At 37.8% G+C, this 23,267-nt stretch overlaps 1 protein-coding gene across 1 annotated transcript in view; it reads right to left on the bottom strand.

Moving 5' to 3' along the window:
- LOC5576481 (retinol dehydrogenase 13) overlaps window positions 1-23,267 on the bottom strand; it is a 32,854-nt gene that overhangs the window by 5,717 nt on the left and 3,870 nt on the right. Inside the window, exons 2-3 of the mRNA XM_001662624.2 lie at window positions 11,799-12,178; window positions 8,856-9,080 (exon numbers count right to left, since the gene is read on the bottom strand). Coding sequence (XP_001662674.2) covers window positions 8,856-9,080; window positions 11,799-12,178 — 605 coding nt within the window. The remainder of the gene's footprint in view (window positions 1-8,855; window positions 9,081-11,798; window positions 12,179-23,267) is intronic.

Below are 23,267 nucleotides of genomic sequence, written 5' to 3'. Positions count from 1 at the left end.
CCCCTGTTTATTTTATTTCATCCGAACATTTTCAACAGGTCAACATTTTCTCATACACCCCTTCGACTTCAGAAAATCGGCATTACACACATACTATTGCCCGTCAGTAAAATGAAAGTATGAGCCAAGAAAATCTGACGCCATCTTCCACCTCTTTGCCAGCGGAACACAATGGTATAATGATAATCTCAAAACACTATTTTTCGGAAATCCATTTCTTACCTTCAATCCTCTATCTTCGTCGCCACTTTGTGGGGTTCGGATTACTCGTAGAAGTACACTTTCACGTTTCTCACGAATTCTATACACAGTATTTATTTTGCTCAACAACCGCTACATCCAACTTCCCTTGCTGACACTGATCTTCCTCCCTTCTCTCCTCTCTACCATCCATCATCCTACACTGAACTAAAACAGCTTTATTTATATTTAGGATTCAACCGAGGGTACGACCCTACACCAAACTTTTGTACGATACACCATACTGAGGGGTGAACCCAAACTTTTGCACGATGACTTGAATGACTGTTTCATTGATTTTGAATTGTTTTCAGATTTTTCCGCAAAAATTTCGTGAGTGCTTTTCAAAGAATATAAGATTACGATTTTAATGACACATTGATTTAAAATTTTGGTCGATCTGATGCTGAAGAAATTAGCTATGTTTTTTCAATGTGTTTTTCTAAAAATGTCACAACTTTAAGTAAAAATTTAACACACAAAATTCAAAAAATGATTTTGGAAAAATATATACGTACACCCCAACCTCTTTTTACGACCGTTATCGGGGGGTCGTAAAAAAAAATCGGTCGTAAAAAAAATCAGGGTTATAATTATGTTTTTGAAAAGTGCAACGTCTAGATGCGGAAATACTGATTCGAGATATTCGGCAAAGTTGAAGCATGGGTTGAGAACTTTCCAAAATGGCCGTTCAAGTTATCATATTTTGTAAAAGATGGCAACACTGCTCGATTGTTATCAAAAGAGCCAATTTTATAGGGGTGTGATATGCAAATACCAAAAAATTTTAAAAATAACGATACCGAATGTTCATTAAAGTTGAAGGAAGTGTTGCGTGCCATACAGTCGGCCGAATCACAAATGTGCATGCGTCTGGCAACACTGTTTAAGAAGAATCAAGAAGGGATCAAAACCATAAAACTTGGACGGAACAGAAAAATAGAATGCTAAGCAACATAGCAATACTCTTCAACTGTAATCCAGTTTTTCATGAAATGTTCAAAATTTCGTCGTAGCTGGCAACACTGCTTAAGTGAAATTGCACCACCAGGCAGTACAAGTGTGCATGCAACTTTTGCTTTGCGGATATCTCAGGATCCTGACCACTTAGAAGCAATGTTGCTGAACAGCGATCGGAGACGCGAGGCATGATGAATTTTCGTAGGCATCAAAACAGAATCTGCCAATAAACACAAACAACCGTTCGGGCGCTTCATTCGTTCGTGTTTCATTTTCGGATCGCTGTTTCTCCCGATGCTATCATTGGGTGATTTTCCATCACTCGGTAATGTGAACGGTACAATCCATGCTGCCTGCTCTTCGCGAAGAGCAGAAAAATATTCATTTCGATCATCTTCATGCGGGCTCGAAACAATCACGCTAAACTTGCTCCGCTCAAAAATGAATGCCGAGCGCACAAAACTGACCTTTTTCGTGCAAAAGCAGTACACAGTTTTGTGCAAACGTAAATAAAACTGAATGAGTGAAATGCGCACAAAGGAGAAACGCTTGGAATGCGTAATACGCTTCCATTTTTGTTTTGCTTCTGAAAACACAAAAAATCAGAGGGGGTTGTATACAAGACACGACCGCATGACGTTAACTACGCCAATTGATTTCCTGCATTTGAATTTTAGTCGATTGTCATAGTTGCAGCCTTCCTATAGTTCGAAATCTAACATCATATCATGACGGTCGCAACATTTTAGATTTTCAATTGACACCCAGTATATTGCCGTAAGACGTAGTTAACGTCAAAAAAACATTCCAATTTTAAAATTTATCAGAGATTTTTTCATTTGAATAGCCGAAGCGGAAGCAACTGGGGAAAAAAAATTCGCATTTGCGACCATCTTCCGGCTTTTAGCTAGAAAACATCTCAGAAAACTCCCCATCTTACCAACGGCCAACTGTTTGCTGCCTCGCGGGAGATCATTGACAGTTCCGTTTCCATCGATCCCCGCACAGCCCGTCGGCAACTCACAGAATGAGTGCGACTTACACAGAATTTTCACTCAGTCAGCCAGTTCTGCACTGGTTGCCCCATTCTGTGTAGTTTTAACACATGCGCTGCGTAGAGCTGGCTTAGCGTGGAGTGTTTGCTAGACTTCACGAGAAGAAGCAACCTTGCAATGAATCACGAGAATGAACAGCGCGTGGATAAATGTATCCTACGAGTGGGAAGGCTTCGCGAGCCACTTATCGGTGTGTTCATTTTGGTTCTTCGGCGTTGCATCCGTTCGCTTTTTTCGATGCTCTTCGTGACGCAAAAATGAAAAATGAATTTTGGCGAATATTGGATCGCGAAGATGCGTCGATCACCGTTCGCGAAGAAGATCTATCGCAACCCTGCTTAGAAGGATGGCGTCTTCGGCAAAGTTGTTCAGTAGCTCAAGGACTATCATTATTCTAGCCAAGAGATTCGAGATTTTGCCACCAGACTGCGCTAGTGAGCATAGAACTTTTGTTTTGCGGATAGCTTAGGATCCTGACTACTTAGAAAGATGGCGTCTTTGGCAAAGTTATTCAGTAGCTCAAGGACTATCATTATTCTAGCCAAAAGATTTGAGATTTTGCCACCAGGTGGCGCTAGTGAGCATAGAACTTTTGTTTTGCGTATAGCTCAGGATCCTGACCACTTAGAAAGATGGCGTCTTTGGCAAAGTTGTTCAGTAGCTCAAGGACTATCATTATTCTAGCCAAGAGATTCGAGATTTTGCCACCAGACGGCGTTAGTGGGCATCGACATTTTGTTTAGCGGTTGTCTCAGGATCCTGGCCACTTACAAGGGAAGGTCACGATTGTGTTACATGGGGGTTTCAACCGGTCTATTTTTAAAAACAAAATTTCATGGTTACTGTGATATGTTGTGATACTGTGTCCCTAGAAATAGCTTTGTTTTGCGGATACCTCAGAATCCTAATCACTTTGAAAAATGGCGCCTTCGACAAAGTTGTTTAGTAGCTTAAGCGCTATCATTATAAAAGCTATGTGATTCAAAATTTTTCCACCAGGCTAGTGAAAATCAAACTTTTGTTTTGCGGTTTTCTCAGGATTTTGACCACTAAGAAAGATGGTGTCTTCGGTAAACTTGTTGAGTAGCTCAACTTTGCCCAAGACGCCATGTCTATGTAATCAGGATCCTATGCAATCCGCAAAACAAAAGTTCGATACTCACTAGCGCCACCTGGTGGCAAAATCTCGAATCTCTTTACTAGAATTCTGATAGTCCTTGAGCTAATGAGCAACTTTGCCGGAGGCGTTATCTTTCTAAGTGGTCAGGATCCTGAGCTATCCGCAAAACAAAAGTTCTTTGCTCACTAGCGCCACCTGGTGGCGAAATCTCGAATCTCTTGGCTAGAATAATGATAGTACATGAGCTACTGAACAACTTTGCCGAAGACGCCATCTTTCTAAGTAGTCAGGATCCTGAGATATCAGCAAAACAAATGTTTCATGCTCACTAACGCCGCCTAGTGGCAGAACTTTGAATCTCATAGCTTTTATTATGGTAGCGCTTGAGCTACTGAACAACTTTACCGAAGGCGCCATCTTTCTAAGTGGTCAGGATCCTTAGCTATACGCAAAACAAAAGTTCTATGCTCACTAGCGCCGCCTGGTGGCAAAATCTCGAATCTCATAGCTTTTATAATGATAGTCCTTGAGCTACTAAGCAACTTTGCCAAAGACGCCATCTTTCTAAGTGGTCAGGATCCTTAGCTATACGCAAAACAAAAGTTCTATGCTCACTAGCGCCGCCTGGTTGCAACATTTTGAATCTCATAGCTTTTATTATGGTAGCGCTTGAGCTAATGAACAACTTTGCCGAAGGCGCCATCTTTCTAAGTGGCCAGCATCCTGAGATATTCGCAAAACAAAAGTTTCATGCTCACTAGCGCCGCCTGGTGGCAAAATCCCGAATCTCAAAGCTTTTATAATGATAGCGCTTGAGCTACTGAACAACTTTGCCAAAGACGCCATCTTTCTAAGTGGTCAGGATCCTGAGCTAAACGCAAAACAAAAGTTCTATGCTCACTAGCGCCGCCTGGTGGCAAAATCTCGAATCTCATAGCTTTTATAATGATAGTCCTTGAGCTACTGAACATGGCAGGTCAATGTTATCGATTGCCGCCCTTTTGACAGTTGGGAACAAAAAATACTTTAAAAATATAGCTCCAAAGAACAGCCTAATCAACAGTTTTCATTCCTATAATTATGGTTACATCATATTTAGAAAAAAATAGAACAGTTAAATGAAAGGTAAATTTGTGCAAAATATATATAAATCATCAGTGCAAAAATTTGTTACAATAGCGAAACGCAAAAGAAAAATTGAAATTTGAAAGAAGAGTAATTTCTGGATAAATAATGAAATACTATTGAAAATAACTTTCCCAACATGATAAAATTTATTCAAGAGTGAATGATTGTTGAATAAAGTGTCACTTTGCATCAATTAGCTCCAAAACAAGGCTGATGTCATTAGAAAGATTCAATAGAAACGTACAAACGAAAAACTGAGAAAATCTTGGTTTTAGACTCATTATGCCAAACGACTATTATGCCAAACGACCATTATTCCAAACGACTTTATCCCAAATGACCTACCACCTTACGGAAAACGACCATATGCCAAATGACCATTATGCCAAACGACTTTATGCCAAACGGCTTTATGCCAAACAACTTTATGCCAAATGACCTACCTTCTTACGGAATTATACATTATTTTCATAGAAATCAAACATTCTTAAAAACAATAAACTTCACAGCACACATTCAGACAGAGGCCTGAGTGAAAGCAAAAATACTGAAACCCTCACCGCTCAGCGATTTATTAACGGATTAAAATGATTTTTTGTCAGTTCACTGGCCCACATATCTAGTTTCTAGAAGTGGCCAGAGGAACTCGGAAATAATCTTGTGGCCGGAGTTATTCCGGTGGATTACTGGGTCAAGTCGGGTAAAAAGGGCTATTTTTTGGGTCATGCCATGTTATCTTTATTTATTTGCAATGAAAATAATTTTAATTTGCATAAATCATTAAGATCTGATAATCAACATTATAAATGAAGAGTTTTGCACCGTTTAAAACATACCGGATGTGGCCATTCGGACGTGGATACTAAACCATTTCAATTCTCAAAACGTAGGAATCAAACATAATTTTGCACTAAAATGCGTTCCCATAAGCTTGGCACAAATGTTCAAGTACAAATTGGCCACTTTATCAAAAGTTTGAGGCGTCCCGGGACCCGAAAATGATCATTTGTAGGATTAATCAAATGCAAAACTCATAGTTATCCAATTCAATCGTTTCTCAAAAGGTTTCCACTGACGCAATTTTCTTAAAATTCCGTCATGTAGTGGCCAAATTATAGCCAACTCCGGAAATTAGGGTAACGGTCGTATTTTTGACCCCCTTAGGAAGTGATTTTAGTTTTTTGTTCCAATTAATCAATTGCACAGCGTAACCAAGTCAAAGAACATGCTAAAATGTAGAGAAAAACATCCTCTACGAAATAAAAATGCCCAAACGGTCCTGTAGGATCCACAAAACGTCGAAAATAATTGAATTGTGAAGCATTGTTTTTCATTATTTTGGACACACTAATACATTTTGGACCCTCAAAGTATATATTTTGGACCCCCGGCATTTTTTATCGTTTGGCGTCAAAGTCCACGACACTGGTTGTATAATATGCTTGCCCGTAGTCTAATCAAGCGATTGACAATGGAAAACCAAAGAAACTCTTCGCTCTTAGTTCAGAAATTTGAAAAAAGTTTTTGTTTATGGCCGGTACGCTGATCATAAGTACTGTGCAAAAGGATAGGACAAGAAACGGTCAAGGAATGATTCCGCTACCGAAATTACTTGAGCTGTACGCTGCTGAGAAGTAGAGCTGATTTCATAACGTCGGTAACGCCTGCTGTACAAATCAAATGGAGCTGTCACTTTTCCTTACGGAAAAATGTGCCGCTCAATTATTCCGCAAGTAAAAGTGACACTTCGCTGATACTGGATCGGCTGTCAAAATTACTTTGGTAAAAAAGAGAAATTTTACTTGAGCGCTTTACGTTTCAGGTGCATACTACGCATTACATTTGAAAAATTTCTGACGGTTTCTATTTCTGTGTGTAACGTGTTGTAACGGTTGCATGGATGAACCGATTAAATTAAATTATTTTCAGATAAAATAAACACATTTTCCATGTACAAACGGTTGATGCAAGTGCGGAATAATCCAATCATTCTAAATGGCATGCGAATTGAGTTGGTCTTTCGATTCAAACTGGGAAATTTGCAGGGAAACGGCCCAGGGGGTCCAAAATATATAGGGGTCCAAAATATATTGGTTACCCTACCTGTGGCTTGAAATTTGCCTTCCTTGAGGGGCACAAACGCACACTACCCTTCTCACCCGACCTGACCCAGTGATCCACCGGAATAACTCCGGCCACAAGAATATTTCCGCATTCCTCTGTCCACTTTTAGAAACTAGATATGTGTGCCAGTATACTGACAAAAATTTAATTCAATCCATTAAGAATTTGCTGAGCGGTGAGGGTTTGAGAATTTTTGCTTTCACTCAGGCCTATACGGGTTAAGACAAACAATGTTCATTTACTAGAGATTGCATTAATATTGGTGCTCTATTAGTAAGAAATAAAGCCGTGTGCCACGGTGATCGATGATACCAGAATAAACGGTACGACACTCAAATATACTTTTTTAATTCTCTTTATTGAGATTCTGCTCAGAGGGTTTGAATACATAAAACAGTATGAAAAGTGTTTAATTTCACCCAAAATTACGGTACAATGTTCTTATGGCGAAAAGAAATTGAGTTATATGTACGAAATCATGTTTTACAAAACAGATATTGAAGAAAAAACTATAAGCTATCTTCAGTGTAAGTCATTATATTATTTTGTTACGAATTTTTGTGCTTAGGTAATCTCTTATTAATTCCGGTATCCGGTTCCGAGTCATTTGGTCGAACGCCATTTGTCCTAATGCCGTTTGGCCGAACGCTATTTGGCCGAAAGGGTCATTTTGCCGAATGCCATTTGGCCGAATGCAGTTTGGCCGAAATTGAAAATAATAGAAGATAGATAATAGTTAGCATGATTTTTTAATGAATTTCAAAGCTGAATTTCAAAGAACAATTTATTCTTAAAGAAGGATAAATCATCATTTATGTACAGCTCTTTAGTATTAGTTCAACAAATAGTCAATGCTGAAAAAAGAACATCCTAAATGAAAGCAATTAATAACTTTTCTGCTAGCGGTAATAGTAGCCAGCAGAGGTTTTTGCATTGTGTTTGTGGTCAGCTTTTGACAGTAGCTAAAAGATTGCTTAAGACTTATTCGTCCTTCTGTAGCATCGATTCGCTTCAATGCTTCCAATCATATTAAGCGATTTTATTCATAGTTCTAGCAAACACGAGTTTTGGCTTCTTCTTCTCTCGACGGAGAAACAGTGAGCCTATTTGACGTTCACTGAATAGTTCGATTTATTGATATACGAAAGCAACGGTGCAGAGTTAATCTTGGAGGAGAATGAAATCTTACCTAAGTTAACCCTTGCGCTATAAAATATGTTTTTAATTAGACTCTTCATGAGCGTATTATAAGCCATAATTCCAATAAACTATGAAAAATATTCAAATATGAACAACAGCCTATGACCAAAAGAAGGAAAAATCTGTGATAAAAATTAAAGCAAGTGTAATTCAAATAATTATTATTTCAGTATAACAACAAAGAACTGCCGATAATTTAAAGAAGGTAAAATTCCCTAAAACTTTATGTGATTTATTATTGTCAATAGTTATGGAACCAGTACATATCGAAAGAATAGCCAATGTTTAAAAGAAGAAAAAAAATCTGATGAAAATCAATCAGGAGTAAACCTAGCACACTATTGGAAATCCAGAAACGAACCAACCATCAGCTTAGAGTCTTGACGCTAGTTCAAAACTTCGTCCTGAATTAACGGATCGTTTTAGTTATTCTTATGGAGCACTAATATAGCGACAAATATGACGTTCGGCCACATTATCAAAATCAACAAATGAATTACCTGATTAGTTATTAGGCCACACTTATGACTCCTACTTGTCAGCGTTGAAGCAATTTTTTTCGTGATTTGGCCAAACGACATTTGCCCAAATGACCCGTTCGGCCAAATGGCATTCGGCCAAATGGCATTCGGCCAAATGGCGTTCGGCCAAACGGCATTCGGCCAAACGGCGTTCGGCCAAATGGCCAGACACCCCGGTATCCTACTACGAAAGTTTAAAACGACTTTCAGAGTATTTAACATGTACGAATTTTCTAAAATGCACCTTTCCTGACTGCTGGACTAATACCACAATAATAGGAAAATTAGCTAATTTGATTATTGCAATAATTAGACACAAGATGCGAAGCAGCAATCGCAGGACGATAAATCTGATATTGATTACAATGTGTTTTAGAAAAGATACCGATTAAACTTATGACATGTCCCCAAAGACCATCTACCAGAGAACCGAAGTTACACGCTGAACATAAATCCCGACAAGAAATATTCACATCAAGCCACAATCAGTTCGTCGATAAATCTTACCCTTTCTCAGTCGTCCGGCCATGGCTCGGGTGGCCAGAACAATCGCCAGCTTGGAGTGCGAGAATGCATCTCGGGCATGGAACCCGGGCGCCCAGCTGCCAACATTCAGCGGATCCTCGATGGTCATCTTGCCAGCCGTGTACCCATGGGCGGACACATTAATTACCCGTCCTTGCGGGGCCCGTTCGAGCAGCGGCATCAGCAACTGAGTTAGCAAAAAGTGTCCTAAAATGCGGAAACAGAAAGAGAGAAAGTGAATCCAAACAGGAAGGATCCCTGATGAAAAATATATGATTAAAATACAATAGATTTTATTGTTTCAATATCATATTTTACAACCGGATAGCCATAAAACTAAACGAAAATTAGTGGAATTTAATGGTATAATACTATATTCGATTTTCATTTTTTTTTTTGATATTTTAATGTTTTCAGCCATCTGTCTTGAAATTACTTTAACGTGTTATTTCTACTTTGCTTATAATAAGATACCATTGAATTTAGTATGCCTTTTTATCGAATAATACAGTTAACTCTCCCTTACTCGATATTCCGTATCTCGATATCGAGTTAGAGAACCATAGTAAAAGTTGGTTTTCATGGCTAACTCGATGGTCCCTAGGAACGCAGTTGCACTGCTTTTGTGTTCTGTAACTCGATACCTCCCTAACTCGATAGTCCCTTCCTGGGAGGGAGGCACCGATACTACACACGAAATATAGAGCAATGTTTGTTTGAACTGCAAGATAACTCCAGCTTGCCAACTACAATCAAGGCAGGCTTGGGAAAAATCGCTAGTTTTCTTTTGCTGTGTACTTTCGATTTTTCCTGACAAACATGGAAAAAGGGCCACAGTTTTCTATGCACTAAATATTCATTTTTATTGGAAAAAGTAAAACGATGCGTTTTTCAATGCTTTATATTCAATCCGATTGAAAGGTGCTCACGTGACATTACTTGTACTGTGTGCATGAATTGATTTTCATTCGATTGTTGTCACTTTTGATGAAATGCGAAAATGTGTTTTAATCAGTTACGCGCTTTTTCCATGTTAGTCCAATGTTTGAGATCTGGGCTCACAGTGACAGTTCGTGACAGCGGAATACCGGCTCACTATGACGTACAGAAATTTTGTATTGGTTTCTCCCTCCCATGTCCCTTCAATATCGAGTAAGGGAGAGATGACTGTAAATTGTTCTGAAAAACAGAAGAAATCTCATAGAATTTGTTTTACAAAATTAATAGTAAGAACAATAAATGTTTGAACTTAGCTGGAACATTCTATAGTGAAATCTCCATAAGTCGATGTTCCATGACTCGATATCGACGCATGGAACCATACTAAATACAAAATTTCATGGTTACTATGATAGTCCCCTCAGTCAGCTTTCCAAAGCATTTCTGTTCCATTACTCGATATTTCCATGAGTCGATGGTCCCTTCAGATATCGACTCATGGAGGTTTGACTGTACAATAAAAAAAAATATAGACTCTATTGCACACAATCGGTTTTAATATATTCAACTAATATTTTATTTATTTAATTTTTATTCGGGAAGAAAGAAAACCAACATTGCAAAGCATCCAGAAGTGGGACAAACACGCTGCAGGGCTTTTTTCAAGAGCGCCAAACAAGTGTAAAATTGATACAAATTGCTTTAGTAGCCAGCGGTCTTACACGGTTAGTTACCAATTCGGAAAGCGAAAAGTCGAAATTTACGGTGATAAATTACCCGGTTCGGTGCTGGATGCGCAATATTTTACGGTCGTTGGGGCAACACATGTGCCATGTCATTATTGTCGCCACCATCAGGATGGCGGGTCGTTGGTATTGCTGACATGCCAGCAATGATTATTATGGTTTGATATTTATTTATTGACTTTTGAGAATTTAATCGAAGATATTTAGATTGCTTGAATCCAAAGAGAATTACCAAAATATCTAATGTTCACTTGCAGTTTCAATAGCACGCATTTCGTTAAGGTACACCAGGGAAGTTGAAACGGCTGAGGTAAGATGAAATAACAAGGTACGGTACGGTACGGTAAAATTTTATGATGATGAGCAAATAAATTACCGAAGCGTTAAGTTAACAAATGGAACAAACTTTCAGTGAAAGAAGTGCTGCTTAAGTCGATTGATATCATATTCAAGACTTTGCATTTCAACTTGCCCCGACTTTGCTGACAAACTATTCCGTGAATTATGTAAATACAAGTAGGCAAAAAAATAACGTTTGTCATCAACGGGCAAGTATTCCAGATCAGTGAATCGATTATCAAACGACTCCCAGCAACTAAATCATTGTCTTCTCTTATTTTTGTTGCAGCAGTCTCACTCCACAACAACAGCTTATCACATCTTGAACAGAATATGACAAAGATCGCTCACCGCGTGCGTAGTGATTTTCTTGATCTTTCATTGCAATTTTCGTGAACTTTCTCCGAGATGGTTACCATTACTACATTATCGAAAAAAAAAACATAAAACAGATTTTGTTGTTAAAATAAATGATTAAACAAGAGTTGAAAAGGTAGCAATAATGTTGCCTCTTTTCCCTTGTGTAGGTATGTCATGAAAATTTTTCTTTACGCTGTATCCCGTCGCTTTGCAAAAATTTCGTAACGCTCTAAGGAGAGAGGGAGTAAGGTCAAGCGTTACGACTCACACAAAAATTAAAAAAAAATCATTCAAAAAGCGTTAAGGGATGTGGGAAGGGCGTCAAACATGGTCAGTTTTAGCGTTACGTAATAAATGGACGTTGCCCAATCCACAAAAGTTTGGAAAAACGATTGTGAGTGCTCTTGCGTTGTTGATTGGTTTACTTCCGTTTCAATGACATTATGATTCACTGGTCCTGGCCAGTTTCCCTACTGCTAGGTCTCTGGATGTCACCAGCAAAACCACTCGAACATATGTTTTCCAACAGAACGGTAGCTACCTAAATAATTGCACTGCAAATGCATCTCGAATCCATCGGTGGTTCGCTGCTCGGGGTGAAATATGATGCCCGCGTTGTTGATCAGCACGTCAATCTGCCGGTGGTTTGATTCGACCTCCCGCACAAACCGTCGTACGCAGTCGAATGACCGCAAATCCAGCGGGACCAACTCCAACGAAGCGCCCGGAATTTCCCGGATGATTGATTGACGAGCTCGGTCGCCTTTCTCCAGGTCCCGGCAGGCCATGATGACGTGAGCCGACCGACGCACCAACTCTTTGCACAGTGCCTGACCAATGCCACCGCTGGCTCCGGTCACGATAATCACCTGGTCGCGTACCAAATTCGAGTTGGGGCAAGCCTGTCCGCCCATATACATCCTGCGGATTAGAACAGTACATGAAGTTGGTAAATGAAAGCAAACAACAACTTTGGAGCCTCAAATTTCGAACAAAATGCCATCCTAGAAATCCCATCGTAATGACAAAAGCGAATCTTGGTGGGTCATTTGTACTTATATGTTAAATTATAATTATAATTTCCTTTTTTACATACTCTAGTCTATATCAAACCCAAAATTCATAAAAAGGAAGATCATTTATAGGATTTTGATTAATGTTAGCGAAATCTATACAACCGTTCAATCGGTAAACTAAATTACCAAATTATACCATTTTTTCTGACAAGATTGCAGCGTAGGTGGTCATAAGGCCGTTATGGCAAATGCGGATTATTATAGGTTCACTAGCATAAAGCGCTCATTTTGATGAAAAAAATTAGGTAAAAAATCGGGGCTCGTGGATGTCAGGCATGGGGTAAGACACTCATTAATATTGGCATTAATATCCGTTAATACGGATTAATATATATTATTTTTTATGATATCATCGAGATAGCCACAATTTTCCTAAAGACATCTGACAGAAGTATCTAGAATTTAAGTCAATGTAAGGGGCTTTTAAACAAGCGGCAAAGTATCGTGAATTGTATGTCTTGCGGATCTGACATACCGCAGTGAGACAAGTTGTATCGGAATCGCGTTGCGGAATGGCCCGGAAATCGTAGAAAGATGTGGGGCATTGATGACAATCAAGCTTCACCGAATGTGATGCATCGTACAAGGTGTCAGTCTTTTTCTAGTCATACAAGCAGTGTGGTCTATGTTGCATTTCTCATATATTTTGTTCAATATAGAGAATGGAGGTGAGGATGTTCTAAACACTGAATTTATTAGTGGTAGTATGGGGAATATCTTGGTCTGCAGAGACCTGTCAGGTATAGATTCTAATATTACTCCAACACATAATACTTCAGGAACATATTTTCTTTTCTTTTATTTTGACTAAAAGGTAATTCTGATCCATTCACTCATCATGATATCCTAGCATGACCATATGGATCTGAGACAAACTGACAATAAACACAACTTGTTTTTTTCATATAAATAATCAATTTGCCTTGGCAACTCCGGCAACAGGCAAACAGCAAAACTTCATGCATACTTGATAATATTCTAAATATCAATATTAATATCATTAATAAATATTAATATTTTAGTACTGGATCTAGTGTCCTGCCCCATGATGTCAGGTGTAGAAGAACCCCGAGCACAAAATCGAGCACGTTGTTCTAGTGCACGCAGGATGACTACAAAAAGCCACTTGTAACACATTCACCTACATATGTTCACTTGTTGGGTGTTATTTCGATCCAAAAACAACTCTATCGGTGAAACTATAATACATATAGCACCAGCCCACAGTACATACACTCCGCACAGTTGAATCACCCTCAATTTAAGAATCATCTGATTTCAAAAGATCACAAAACGTCATCGAATCATTTTTACAAATAAGTTGCACAATATGTTTAGCCGTGCCAATGCTCAGTAAAACGCTCTTGATTTAGATATGAACCAACATAGGCATTACTGATTTTTGTTTGTAGTCAATTGGGCTGCATTTTTGAACCAATTTTGTAGGACGTGTGGATGGTTAGATAGACACGACGTTTTGAATGGCTAATAGGGTGGGTCAAAAATATTGTTTTTGCTCCCCACTGCTCATTCGATTCTAGACCAAATTCGGAGTGTCCTCTTAAAATTAAAGCTCATTTGGATGAAATCTGAGACTTCACAAGCCTTCTAAAGTTTATATTCTTTATATTTATAAAGGAGTTACTATGGGAAAAGCAAGTAACTCATTCATTCGGTTATAATGTTAGCTCATGGGCTCTTGAGGACTAGAGCTACAATGATACTGTCAGATATATTCGCCAGCTACAACTTTGGCGAAGACCGTTCTCAAATTGGAAATTAGATATTGTTTTTTGTATAAGCTTAAAACAAGAGCTGGGAATGGTAATAGTAGTAGGCTTGAGTTTTTGCGAAAATCACGTGGCTCTTCTAATACAGTAGTTTGAAATTGTGAATCTCATAAAGTAGCCTATGTTGGGTACGTGAATTTTCTGAATCAGTAGTGTCATTGAAGGCCGTAAATGCGGGAAATAGAACATTTTTCTACAGTAGTTTTGGGTTGCCCTTAGCAACGGGTGTTTTGCTATTTTCATGGCATTTACCTACAGCAGCGATACGAATAAGTTTCACTAGGGGTATTCACTTAAAGTTGCGTAAAGTGTGTAACAAGTCAAGAAATGTTTCAAATGAAATAATTCTTCTTGGTGGTAAACGACAAATACATAACCTAGCAACCCATCAGGATCATTCAAAATTCTTCGCGACATTTGTTATTCTGTGAACTCAGATTTTCCCGTCTGTTAGATTTTTTCGGAAAAAAGGCCGTTTTTTTCACGATATTCGGACCACCGTTCAATGCCAACATTCTGGTGCAGTTTGGACAGTATTATGTTGGAAAAGTAAGTGTTAGGCGAAATGTGGTTGAATATGGAACAAATCAATTAATGCTGACTTTCTTTAGATACTCGAAACCCTGGTCGATTCATCGATGGTCATTATGGTGAAGATGCATCGAAGCACAATTACTGACAATTACTGGAAAATAAAGCGCTATTTGAAGAACCACATAATTAGGATTTTGATTCCCAGAATTATAGAACCTCCTTCCCCTAAAGACCGAATGAGACGGTAGTATCCTGAGAGTAGTAATCATTGTTCAATTTCCAGTATTTGTTACTTATCGAGTAAAATTAAGTGTTTTAATATGAATGATTACATTTTAACACATGCATAAACAGTATCACGATCGATAATTTTGGGACAAATGCGTAATGGAAATGAAACAGAACGCATTTCCTATTGACCTGGTCGCCCATGGAAAGCTGTTGATATGACCTTTCCACGAACTTTGCTATTGGATAGGTCCACGCTTATCTTTTGTAGTTGCATCACCGCAAGACACTTCTTTCAAAACTCTGCCTAAATTCTGCTCTTACAATGTGTTGCATCTTTCAAGCCATTTTTCGCAAAGTTTCAACAATTGAATTCACGTATATTTTCATCAAAATTTGTTACCAAATTTTTTTGATGACAATCCTAACAATGACAGCCAATGTATGCTTAGATTGAAAATGTGTCGAATTTTGACAGTTTGAAATGTTCTTCTCACAGTTCACTCAATGTCGTGAAACATTTCAGGTAATTAAAATATACAGCGATTTACGCTGTTAAGTGAATACCCTTAAGCCCCAAGCACAATGTGAGCGGCAGTGCGGTACAACGGCAAAACGGCAAGCCCATCTTGAGCTACACTCTACTTGTCAAGTCAATGTTGAAAAGGATTTAGTCAACACTGGATTGATAAGTAAAGTGTAGATCAAGATGGGCATGCCGTTTTGCCGTTGTACCGCGTTGCCGTTAACATTGTGCTTGGGGCCTTACTGTCTCCGCTGACTGTGATTTGCTACGCTTGCCTACTGTAGTGTGAATTTCAGAACTTTTCCCAGCTCTGCTGAAAACTTGTCCCCCGTAACGTGGGTAGATAACCTTTTCGAGGTGCGTTACGAGGTAAGATCTACCATATTGTACTCTTGTTGTATCTGTTCTTGTGAATACTTATAAGTTACGGTCGGAAGAGTATAAGAGAGTAACAAGCCACTAAGACCCACCTATTTGTCCTAGATGATGAGGAGGTCGAGAGAGGCTCTATACAAAATGGTAAAGAATGATATTTGTATAAAAGAACGACTACAGGTATGTTCCGTTTTTATCACGTTCCGATTTTGTCACGCTTCGATTTTATCACGTTCCGATTTCGTCAACAAATTATTCCGTTTTTATCAACACACAAAAATTGTTTTTTTTTTTTAATTTTCAATATGTTTAGAATATAAACTAAATACTTATTTTGGAAAAATTGAAATGCTTTTTGATAGCCTCAGAGTTTAATTTTCGACAATATGTCAAATTGAGCATCTACGATACATGGTAGGTGTCAAGTCATATACGATTCAATTAGGTTTGACTCCTTCTTATGCGCTAATCAATTGGAGTTTTCAAACTTAGCTTGGTCTGTTGGACAAGATTGACCCATCCATCAACAATCGAGAGTTGCTCTGGCCACGTCCTAACAACAACTGGAATTTGTGATAAGTTGAATATGTATTTAAGAGAGTTGCAGAGACCTTTCCTTTTTCTTATATAACATGGCATAAACGAATTCCCCTCGCTCTACGGTATGATTTTTTGTATGAAAATAAAAAAAAAACTTGCGAGCCTGATGCAGTGCATCTAACGATGTGCTCGAACAAAGAACAGCTACAATACACTTTCAACTTTTTCGTTTTTCCATTCAAAATGATCAACTTTAGAGGGCTAGAACTAGGTTATTCAAAAACCGTAAGACCGATTTGATTGAAATTGATCAGGGATGCACTTGATAATAAACTCAAGAATATTTGGGCAACGGTAAGAGACATGATCGAGTTTATTTTATTTTTGACAAGACTGTCGACCTTGTCATATTTTGGACATTATCTTTTATCTCTCAAACTCGATAGCATTGCACAAATTATAGCAAACAGCCATTGATTAGATCCAAGGGGAAAGAGGTCCAGCAAAAACTAAGAAATCTGTAGAAGATTTTGTTGCCATTCCAAATTTGCTAGAATGTTGATCTTTGAGCAGACATGAACCCCTTCCTTACATGGAGACTAAAAGGTTTATTAGGATTCTTATACCAACAGCCATATCTGAATAAGTAGATAAGGGACCTTCCTTAGCCGAGCGGTAAGAATCCGCGGCTTCAAAGCAAAGTCATGCTGAAGATGTCTGGGTTCGATTCCCGGTCGGTCCAGGATCTTTTCGTAATAGAAATTTCCTTGACATTCCTGGGCATAGAGTATCATCGTACTTGCCACACGATAGACAAATTCGAAAATGACAACTTCGGCAAAGAAAGCTCCGAGTTAATAATTGTGGAAGTGCTCTTAAGAACACTAAGCTGAGAAGCAGGCTCTGTTCCAGTGAGGACGTTAATGCCAAGAAGGAGGAGACGCTTATTCAGAAAACTTTACAAAGGAGTTTCTTACCAAAAAGTTCTTACTTGGTCATGCTCATTCTAGAGTTTGTACACTTGTGAGTTTTTGATGAACTTCTTTATAAATAAAAATTGAATTGTGTTTGTACGTCACGAAATGCCTTAAGAACGGCCTAATAGACTGGTATGATTATTTCACTGTTGCATTGGTCAAATGTTTCAACGTGTTTGAGTGAAGGAACGATTTGGAAAATTATCTGGAATAACTGGACCTGGAGACTAATCTGTCGTTTTGTATGGGGGATTGCATGCCATTTTTCAGCAGCCTACTTGATGGCAAAACAGTGCTTGACGGGACCACTAGTATTCAATACTATTTTTACTCAACAAAAAACTAGAACTTAAGGTTTATTAATTGCCAGTCTGTTTGTGATGTAATGTAAAGCTAAAAGGCGATGGTGGGGCTGTTCTAGATTGCCGATTAGTGCATCCTTGTCGAAGTTGGTAATAATAACTTTTGAAGAAAGATCACCACAATTATTTTACTATTAAATTTGGAAATTCAAAACACAGAAAACCGTAAGTATTGATTTCAATTTGCAAAACTTTCGTATCATAACTTCACATTTGATTATCAGTCGGATCCACCCAAAAATTCAAAAAATGTACCTTGGCAAAAAAGCTCTCAGTTGATAACTGCGGAAGTGTTTATAAAAACACCAAGTTGAGAAGAAGGCTCTTTCTCAGTTGGGATGTAATGCCGTAAAGAAGAAGAAGAAGCAGAAGGATGAGGATGAACAGTAGAAAAAAAGTGGTTTCTTATTTAATCTTTCTTTAAAAAAAACAATGATCAGCTTGCCCCACATCCTTGTAAATATCTTTACATATATGACGAACCTTGTGATGTAAAGGACATTTATGTGATTATCGTTTTAATATTCTACAATACATTTATTGAAATTCTAACCAAGTAAACTAAAACTAATAATGATTTATTACAAAATCATATTGATTGATAGGACTCTGCAATCAACTTTCACTACGAACCTTTAAGAATGAATAATCTTAATGCTCCTCACAGCTCCTAAACATCAATACCGTGCATTTATATGATGAAAATGTGTTTTATACTGACAAAACTTCAATTTTCATTTCAAATTTGTAAATATTTTGTCGAAGAAAATTATTCCGTTTTTGTCACGGTTCCGTTTTTGTCAACTGAAAATCGCCGATCGTGTTGATAAAAACGGAACATACCTGTACTTCATTATTTCTCAATAGTAATGGAGTAAAACGACATGCACTAAACAAAGGACACGGGTATACCCCAAAAGATCAAAGAAAACTGGTCGCAGTGGTTCATCCCGAACAGAAACAGAAAAAAAGCTTAAAATCTTTGGCTATAATAATTGGGCTATTTTTCCATGATTTGATTGTGCTACCTTTCACACCAGCTGTAACAATGTTGCCTGTTCAGTAGGTAAATCAGCACTGTTGAAGAATTCCCGATTGGATATAAATTAATACATAACTAATTACTGAGGCGTCCGATTTGAAAACGATATTTGGCAAAGTTGTAGCTGACGAATGTATCTGACATTATCAGCGTAGTTCTAATCCTCAAGGCACATCAACAAACGATATGACCGATTGACTGAATATAAACTTTGAAGCGCGTGTGTACTCTTAGTTTTCATTCAAATGAGCTCAAAGTTGTCCTCCCAAGACACTCAGAATTTGATCTAAAATCGAATGAGTGGTGTGGGGCAAAAACGATATTTGAACTACCTTAATGGCTATACGAAAAAATGTGAAATTCTATTGATTTGTCTGCGATTTTTGTGTGAAATACTTGATTAACTGTCACGCTACTGTGAGAAAAAAAAAACCGTAGACGACGGTGACCCCAAAACAGCGTTACACGGATTTTTCAAAAAATCATAACTTTACAAATATTTGTCCAAATGCTGAAAGTTTTCCATTAACGAAAACATTGTGGTCAAACGTTTATAGAAAAAGAATACACATGGTCGTAGCAAGGTAGAGGGTCCGTAGGGGGATGAGCAAAGATAGTCAACCAAAAAAAAACAGCGTTACAATGGTTAGGAGCTTATAGTGGGAAGTTCTTTGAAGACACCATTGCGAATTATTCCTAAGAACTTCTAGACTAATTCCTGAAGGAATCATAGGGCCAATCTCTGGAGTAATTCTTAAAGGAATTCTCTGGTTGAAATCATTAAAAAAGCCCTGACCGACAATTTTGGAGCAAATTTTAGAAAATCCCGTATTGAAATCTTGAAGATATTGTACACGGAAATTTTGGTTGAAGCTTTGATAAAATGATGGTAAAATCGTTGAATACATTCGTGGAGTAGGTACTTATGGTTTTCGTGAAAAAATCTGAAAAAATCTCTGAAGGAATTCATGATGGAATCTCTGAGCTAACTTATGTAGTTATCCTTAGGTAAAATTCTGCGTTGATTTTTTGAAGGTATCTATAACGGAGTAGTTAGAAAGTTTGTCAAAATCACAGAATTGAACTTCTGTAGAAATCTTAATTACAAAATAAACTTTTGTAATTTATTGAAAGCAAACTTTGGGCAAATCTATAGATTTTTAATGCATTTCTTTCATCAAGAATTTTAAAATCAATCCCGACTCGAAAACACAAAATCTAGGAAATGTCCAAATTTTCTTGGAATACCCAACTAAAGCTGTATATTGATCATTTATTTCAGAGCTATTTGGCAGTGAATTTTCATGGAAGTGGAAATATAAGCTTTTCCACTTCCATGAAAATTCACTGGAAGTCCTCCCGATAATGTTCTGTAAACTACTGTATTTTTGAACCAGATTTAAGAATAAAAGAACCGTAGGCTAATTAATTCACAATTTTTGTCATTAATCTACCACAACAACATATCAACTTATCGACATTAGTTCCAAAACTATAGTCATAATTGCGCTTTGAGGGCCTCTAAATCGAAAGCAGCACCGGGCCCCTATAACCCTAGCTACGCCACTGGCTCAAGCATTGTAGAATTAGCTCTCATTTGATTTTGAAGCAAGATCAAAGCAATCGAAGAAAAACACTCCATCTGTTGCGGTCTATGATCGACATTGTATCGCAAGTTGTAACAAGTCTGATAAATAGGAGCACCGTACGAGACCCCAAGGAGAGAGCGATGATAAAATCCATTTTTCCCGCTTGTTTACAGTTGAGGGTAGGTGTTTTACTTTACTGCCACGATGAACAATCCTCGAACTTCCAATTGGAATAGTTTCCCCCAGGTTTGGAGCTTGTTTAGAGGGGTTTTATCATGCACTGCTTTCCCCCCGATCTGATCAAGGTTGTAGCAGTATACGATAAACAGTCTCTCATAATGTACTGCATATTATGATAGTTTCAGAGAGCGATACGTGAGAAAGTCTCTCAATTTTCTCAGGATTCAATACTAGAGATAGCTGCTTGAGGGAGCCATCAGAGTAACAATGAAATTTTATGTTTAGCATGGTTCCATGAGTCGATATCGAGTGCTCGAACATCGACTCTTGGAGGTTTTACTGTTTCTCAATTCACACTAGATCAGCATCATTATAATGAAATTTGAATAAATTATGATTCAAACCTACTTTTGGCTGATTTTATTTGTTTTTCTGCAAATTACTTATCTTATTTTTATTGAATTTATTTCGTTTTACAAAACCTACTTGATTCACACAAAAAAATGAATGAGACAGTACTTTTCAGCGCTACTGCTTTGTATATCAATTCAATTTGCTACGTCCACTAGTAAAGGACCCTTCCCTCCTCCTCGTCACACATAGTCACAAGTTCATAAATACCCCCTTCCTCCTAAAATACTACGTCATTCGTGGACAACTCCAAATAAGGCTTCAGCTGCTGGCAGTGCGACAATTATTAAACATATCAATCACGGTGCTCCGACAGACCGTTATTATGGAAAAAAAATGTTCATTCAATCTGAGCGCAGGGTTAACCTCAGGAATGGTTATTCTGCACCTCTGTTCCAATTTACAAAAAAATGCTTAGGAGGAATCTCAAGAAATCTTGATTTGAAAGTTTTGACTAAAAATTTCAATATGTTCCATATTAAAATTTTAACCACTGAAAAAACACTACAAAAACGATCAAAAAGTTGGCCAAACTGTTTTCAATTAGTATAAAATTGTTGCCTTTGTTATAGTTAGAAATATTTACATCTGACTTAACTTACCGGAGTGGCTTAAGAATGTTTTTTTTTAAGTTTACTGGTTTAAATTTAATTGATTGTTGTTTTCTATGTTGAACCGATTGAAAGGTAAAACAAATAAATGAACAATTAACAATGTTGTTATTTCGAGAAAAAAAAAAAGAATCTGAGAATAAATGTAGCACAATAATAAATAGAAGAGAAGCCATGTAAATATTTACTTTAAAGGTCTATAAGAGCTAGTAACAACCGTTTTTTCAAATCTGGAATGATTTAGTTGCTCTGGTATGCTCACCCCAGTAAACACAAACTCGTATACGACAGCGCATATGAGTACAAAAGTGGAGGCGATATACGTACATGCGCCATTAAGCTGCATGCAATATGTACGTATATCGCATCCACATTTGTACTATTATATCCTATTATATACGGGACGTCAACATTAGAATGAACATACGCGAATGTCTCCACTTGATTGATGCAAATTTTTCTTCCGGCATTCGCACTAAATGACCAGCTCACTGAAGTTTGCCTATTTTATTCGTTCAGTAGTTTCCACTCCTGTTCTCAAACAAATGTATTTCGAGAGCCAAGAAAAAGAGTTTTATACAGGGAAAATTGACAATGATGTTTCATTTTGTCAAGCATGCATTCATCGTTGCTCTCTTTGCATTATTTTCGAAAACTGGTTTAGTTTTCGAAACACTTTTCTGGTTTGTTACTGAAAAGGAATCGCTAAAGAAATTTCTTGTCGATTCTCGAACTACGAACTACTTACAGAAATTTTCTATGCATCAAGATAGGCCGAGAAATTACTTGTCAGCAGCCTGATTTGCTGCTTTTTATACGATAAAGGATCGCAAGATGTTTTGGTGAAGCCGTTAACAAATAATGGATCTATGAAGTCAGATAAGCCTTTATCAAGCAACAGTGTTGAAATGTCGTTTCCCTTTGCAAGTTGTGGGTCACTAAGCAGGTTATGTAGTCCGTAAAAGGGATATTCGCAGCCAGAACACGTGTTTTTACTACACGAGAAACATTATTATCCTACGTCACAAGTGTTATACGGCTCTTCAACAAATGCATCTACATCTCCATCAAGCACTGCTTCAGCATCAAAGCATTTAAATCTGCTTCTTTCTGTACATGCAACCATATACGTTTGGGTAGAGTAAATGGCATTACAAGCTTTTCTTTAAAATAGTGAAACCCTGCTTTACTGCACTGTGATCGATTCGAATAAATTCATAGTCTGCAAAATCAAGGAGTATATGCGACACAATGCAATATTGAACAGTAAACTCAACTCTTTTCATTCCATATAATTTTACAAAAATAGACTCACTTCACTGGGTCAGAACATCCCAAGTAACCATAAGCACTAATAATAAGCCCTTAATCAGCATCATAGATGCGTACATGCATTATAATAGCACCACAAATGCTTACACACCTTATAACAGCACTTCCGCTGCATAGAAACCCTATTACAGCATCATTAATGCTTCTAAGCCTGATGCATACAGGCTTCAAATAAGCACTATATTGGCTTTATATTCGAATACAGGGCATGTTTAAATGCCATCCAGTGTTTTGACAGATATACCACGTGCTTTGTGTTTGCATATAGTGGTAAGAGGGAGTCAAACACGGGGAAAAGTGATGGTTTAAATTGGTCACTTTTCTTTCCAATACTATTCATCTTATGTGGCCGTAGGAGCAAAGGAGCAGGACAACAACTCAACAATACGGGTGTCGCAAGTTCGAGACGTAAAATGAGGAATTTCATCATCATAAAA

This window comes from Aedes aegypti, chromosome 1 (assembly GCF_002204515.2).
Source record: "Aedes aegypti strain LVP_AGWG chromosome 1, AaegL5.0 Primary Assembly, whole genome shotgun sequence".
In the NCBI taxonomy this organism is placed as follows: Eukaryota; Metazoa; Arthropoda; class Insecta; order Diptera; family Culicidae; genus Aedes; species Aedes aegypti.
This window is presented reverse-complemented; position numbering and strand designations above follow the sequence as displayed.